Consider the following 6,000-nt stretch of genomic DNA (forward strand, 5'->3'; position numbering starts at 1 on the left):
TTAAGAAAAAACATCAAACAAAAACGCGTTTCTAATAAAGCTTAAATATCTCCATCGCTTCACGTTTGGAATGATCGTCCATTGTTCTCCAGAAAAAATTTATCAGGACAAAGGTCATTTTTTAGTCCACAATTCAACCTTTGATTGTTAATTTCTCCAATTTAAAAACTTAAGGACAGTCATTCCAAACGTAGAAAGTTAAATATTTAAAATCTGCTTCGGAAACACTAATTCAGTTATCTCTATAAAGAAAATTCGCCGCCATATCGCCGATTAACGAACTTTTCATTTTTTGGTCACGTGATGTGTCACGTGATCAAAATTATACATTAAAGCAAAAGAAAACATCAAGTTTAATATTCAGGGAAAATTTCATCCTGTTCTAGGCAGGCAAACCGAAGATATAGGGGTCATTCATAATTTCTGAACACCCTTCAAACCCAGGCCTTAAACTGCTTGAGACTTTCTTTCATTTTCGCAGCGTTGAAACGTGAGCGAACTTTCAAAAGTGCTAAGGCTGGTTATAGCCCTCTTATAGACTAGCACCTATTAAAGGGGAACTGCCATGGATATTGTACTGTATGTTGGCCAAAAGAGCTCAAATATTTGACAAAGAACCCCTTCTTTAACGTGAAATCGCTCTTAAAGCATCGGGAGGAACATATGAAATTATTTCTCTGGGGAAGAATAAGCTATAATCAGTTCTTAGCAATTTCTCAAGACTTCACAGGAATAACTTGAAAAAAAATTGGTCAATCCACGTTCATTTTCGCCATCTGCAGACAAAAATGATTGATACTGGTTTCTGTGCCCTAGAAGGGTTTTATTTGTAACTTAATTGAACCATTATTTTAATGTTCCCATCAATACAAATATGTTTTTTTTGCTATTCGAGGTGGCTGTTTCATAATGTGAGAGTGGAGCAAAGCAGAGCGTGAGCCACTTCCGGCGCCTTTGCGACTTAACCATCATGTTCAATTTGTAGCTTTGTAAGTAATATGTCCAAAACGAAGGCGAGTGCTTCGTCAGGGGTTCCAAAATAACAGGAAACAGTTTTTGCGAGGTGTTTAGTATCGCTGATGAAGCACGAAGCCAAAGTTTTTGTCACGACTTCTCAAAAGAAATGTTGTGAATTGAGAGCATTGAAAAGAGCTAGCGAATCTTTGACGTTTTACACGAAAATATGGAAAGCCGCCGAGAAGAAGCAGAAATGCCATAAGAGGGGTAATTCCACAGCGCAGTACTTGTTTGCCGGCCTGGGTGCGGTAAACGAATCTCATTTACTTTAATCCCTTATTCGAGTTACCCTCGAGCAGCTGCTTCAAACCAACCACTGCTGTATTATGAGTGATCGAGGGGGAAAAGGAAAACACCAGCGAAAGTCACAGTGGAAAACTTGACTTAACTCTTAAAAGCAGCATTTCACATGGTGATTAGATAGTCCATGACAGCAGGTTTGGAGTAACAGCAATTGAACGAGAGCCTATTAATCGGTAAACGTAAATTTAAAATAGGATGATTGACTTTTACGGCGGAGTTCTTTGCAATCTTCGAACTATATCAGTCGGGTCCTACCATACACTGAAGTGAGTTGCGCGTTTGTTTTCGTGAAAGGGGCGGTCAGATCTGAAGTTTAAAGTGACAAAATTTAAAACAAGATTAAATTTAGTTAAATATCAAATGATAAAAATAAGCGAAAGAAGTTTTACACTACGTTTCGATGACTCCATGCCATCATTTTCAAGTGAAAAGAAAAGAAATTGATAACTTAATGTATACCGTTTTACGGTAGATATTAAGTTGTCAATTTCTTTTTTTTTTTTTCACTTGAAAATAATGACAAGGAGTCATCGAAACGTAGTGTAAAATTTCTTTCGCTTATTTTTATCATTAGACGTTTAAAAGTTAAAACGAAATCAGCCTACTCAAATAGTCTTTGGCTTAAAAAGTGTACCGCACACCACGTCAGGTTTGCTGCATTTTTATATTGAGTAACTTTGCAAACAATGCTGGAAGTAGGACTTTGGTCATAGGTTCGTTTTCGGACAAGTAACTTGTAGTCAAGGTGTTTGACAGTTATTTTGCATTTAGTTTTCGCTAGCGTTAAACATAACTTCTTTGCGTTTACATTCAAGTGTCTTTATCAGCGAACACTACGGTAACCTTAATAGAGGGAATTCCATCTTTTCAGAAAGATCCGGATACTGAAATGAAGGCTTCATTTCGATAAAACAAAATTGACCTACGATGGACTAACACCGATCTCTAGCTCGTCTTTTTCCAGTTGAACAAAACTAGAAGGTTTTCTTAAAGTATCATACGTTAAAAAAGGATCTATTTCAAATTTTGTAGGATCATGAAATTGCACAAAGCTGTAAACAACACGATGTAAACATTTAATTTGTTATGTAATCAACTTACTAGAAAGTTCTGGAATTGTATGGCGTTGTGCACCGGATGTGCCTTGGTATTGGAATACTTAGTGACATAACAGTTGCTACGTATAGCCTGTGTAATCACTCACCTCACGTCTTTTTTTTTTTACTGTATTCCATTTGTACCTGGACATACATCAACACATCGTGTTCCTTAGACACCGACGGCACCGAACGAAGTTGGAGGCCTGTTCGGGAGCGAAATTTCATTCTATTCCGGGAGAACGTGTTTCATTTCCTGTATGACAGTTCTTTATTTTTGTGACGTGAGCGATTTCAAGGCTTCTAATTCTCGTACACAACAAATTGTGTACTCTTCTGTAAGCGGGCCTTATCGGCACGAAATTCAGTATTCTACAATCAAGACACAAGTTTTGCCACATACGTTGTTAAATTTGTCTGTTACTTTTGCTAAGCTATTGTATTTCTATTAATATTTCAAGTAGCTACACAAGCTGTATATGTTATGGCTTCAACATTTTTGGTTTAAAGTTTTGATACAAAAGGAATTTAGCATTTCTTCTATTCCTAATTTTGGTAAATCAAGCTGGTTACGAATTTTTTCACTGAACCACAAAATAAAATATTATGTAAAGTGTCCTTTCGTGCTTTTTGGTGTTTCTCATGGTCGTTAATTCTGGCGCAAAGACAAATACATTCTTCAAAACCTAAAGAAAATTCGGCAATCAAACTTTCATGTTAGAACGCTTTTCAATTAAGTGTGGAAATAGACCGTATTCGTATTCTCGATAGTGAACTTACACTAGCATGCACACGAGGCTTAAGCGGGGAATCTTTTTACATGCAAATAATTTCTAATATATTCCCCAGCAAGAGCCTCCATTGCAAGTTCGATCCAGTTCAATACCGAGAATACGAATATAGTCTATTAATTTCGCATTTGCTTTGGTTTTGCTTTACTTTTCTTAGTGAATGCCCTATCAAAATTCGCGCGCGCCATTTTCTCAACCAATGGGAATCCAAATTAAAATCGTGTCTTGGTCACACGTGATTTCCCGTGTGATTGGTTCATTCTGCTGTTCACGTTTGTTGTGATTGGACTAAGTTATTACTCTGGATTTAGTTTAACGACACAGTCGAAAATCGCTCTTCTACTATACTGACAGATGTTCTAAACTAGTGAGCAAGAATTCCTACTTTTTTTCTTCAACTTTAACATGCATTTGGCCGCCATATCAGAAATGATTACCATGGTTATATACTAATAAATGATAATAATAAAACAAACGAAATGAAAAGTTAATGATAAGAAAAATGTTCCCTGGCAGACCAGGGAAAAGTGATTTCGGTCGTCAGTATCAGATCAGTACACAACCCCAACCTTTACCACTGACTTACTTTGTCGTATCTCCCCCAGACTCCGTTTCAGCGTCTTTCACTTGCTCTTTCGTTTCTGTCGCTTTTAAAGCGTCTATCTCTTTTTGTTTCGCGTCAATTTTGTCATTGATACTCTGGAGATGGTCTTCTATCCTGCTCACCGAGCTTATTTTCATTGAGCCATGATTCAATATCTTTCTTTTCTTCTTCCAGTTGTTTAAGATCCACTTCAAAACCACTGGAGTCTAAAGCTTTCTTTATTCGCCCGTCCAGAACTTCTCGAGAGGCTTTAGTCAAATTGTGGACAAAAGCACTCTTTTCTTCATTCATTGTGTCGATAACCTAATAATTACAACAAGAAAGCCAGGATTTATTGAATTTAATTTATCGAGACTATTTTCATTCTTTCATAATAAAAGGTAAAAGGAATAGAAAAGAAACTATCATATTTCGCTGAGCAATCAGGACTAACCAATTTACCGCGCATGGGCTAAAAGTGAAAAACCCTCCCCGCACCTTATTTCTTCCAACCAAAGCATATAATTAAAGGCAGGTGAAATTATATCTTGTCTGTAACCTTCAAATATTTCTCCTTTAAATCGTATACCAATTGTAGGAGTACGATGTTGACTGAAATCGCGGGTCGAATTTCATTTCTGCTTTGTCCGCTTTCTGTCTTCGACAGATACCAGCTATTGCTATTGTCTGTGGCAATAGCAAAAGCTCTCTTATTTCAAACAATGTTTTTCGTCAAATTGATGCAAATTAAGGGGAAGACTCGCTGATATAACGCAAGGAATATTATCAACGTGATCATAAGATATGTCTCAGTTTTCTTTGTAATAATTTTCGTCACACGTTTTGATCAATCGCAGTCATGCCAAAATAGGTGGTGGATTTTTTTTATATAAATTCTTGTTTTGCAGTCGAAACTCTATAAAATGTTTTTTTATCGGGCATTACCAATCAATATACAAAAACAAATGAAGAGCTCAAGAATGAGCAGCCATGAAGAGCTCTTTCTTGAGGTCTAACAGGGCCTAAACAGCACCCTTAGCAACCACCTATATCTGTTAATACTGGGGCTCATAAGCACATGGGGTAATGTCCACTTCCAATCTGGACATGACGCTTAATTTAGTGTCTATAATTCACTAAACACAATAGCGCGATACTCTGACCACAAGCCTCACACCAATCGAATGATGTTTGCGTTATCACACATTATTTGTATACATTAATGTTTACCTCGATAAACTTGGACAGCTGTTTTTTAAATGCTTCTGGATTCTTGTCTTCTATCAGGCAGTTGTCGAACAACACCACTCGATCCTTTATCTCAGCGATAAAGTCTCGAACCCATGTTGGCAGTGTGGATATCCATGTTTGAATCCATTCGCCTAGGCTTACTCCTTTCTCTTCAGCATGATGCAAGGCCTGGTCACCCCACGTGAGAATGAGAATCATGTACTCCTTGGATTCGTTCCCCAGAAAGGAATGAAGAAGTTTCAAGGCTTGTTCATCTTCGTTTGTAAATCTGGCTCCATACTTCACCACTAATGCGATTGCATCAAAACCTTGCGGTGCCATTTCAAAAATCTTGTACACTTCTCTCAAAATTAAGTCTTGGGTTTCTCGGTTGCCACTTTTAAATACTTTGCCCTTCAAAATGTTCCCCAGTTTCATATGTTGCACTGCGGCAGTGTCTAAAACACCCGGAGTATCTATCACATTGATAGTTCGCTCTCCTGATCTGCTGCCGTATCGACATTCCTTTGTGACGGATGAAGCATCTGGGGATGACTGAAAGTGATTTCTCCCAACGATTCTGTTTCCTGTTGCGCTCCGAGGAGGACTACAGTGAGGTCTTTTCCACTAGGGAGCTGGAAGATAATAAAGTGTCCAATACAACAGGTAAGGGTCTGCCTAACCAAGGAAAAGTACATTTCTGATGCCAGGTTATGGTTCCTGGTTAGTCCAGAATTTCTGGTAATCCCATTTGGGTGTCCAAAGAGGTGGGACTAATAGAGTTCTTAAGTAATGACGTACGACGTTTCCGAAATTGTGGGATTTACAGAAATATTCTAAAAGAGGATGGTGAAAAATGCCTACTTGCTAAAAGGCAGTATCTTATTGCAATTTGGGGATGAGAAATTAGAACTCTCTGTTGCTCCGATGACCCAACACGAATCCTGCTAATTTTAATTTGCCTCAGTTCCAAATGTTT

General features: G+C 37.8%; 1 protein-coding gene across 1 annotated transcript; it reads right to left on the bottom strand.

The window, feature by feature from the left end:
* Nucleotides 1-1,965: 1,965 nt before the first annotated feature.
* On the bottom strand, nucleotides 1,966-5,604 carry LOC146459561 (uncharacterized). The gene is made up of 2 exons (XM_085089259.1): nucleotides 5,022-5,604; nucleotides 1,966-4,115 (listed from the first exon to the last, which is right to left on the bottom strand). Exons 1-2 carry the CDS (start codon nucleotides 5,457-5,459, stop codon nucleotides 3,897-3,899), a joined length of 657 nt encoding a protein of 218 aa, XP_084945385.1. The 5' UTR covers nucleotides 5,460-5,604; the 3' UTR covers nucleotides 1,966-3,896.
* Between the last annotated feature and the right edge of the window lie 396 nt (nucleotides 5,605-6,000).

This window comes from Pavona decussata, unplaced genomic scaffold, assembly GCF_977016875.1.
Source record: "Pavona decussata unplaced genomic scaffold, jaPavDecu1.1 SCAFFOLD_218, whole genome shotgun sequence".
Lineage (NCBI taxonomy): Eukaryota > Metazoa > Cnidaria > Anthozoa > Scleractinia > Agariciidae > Pavona > Pavona decussata.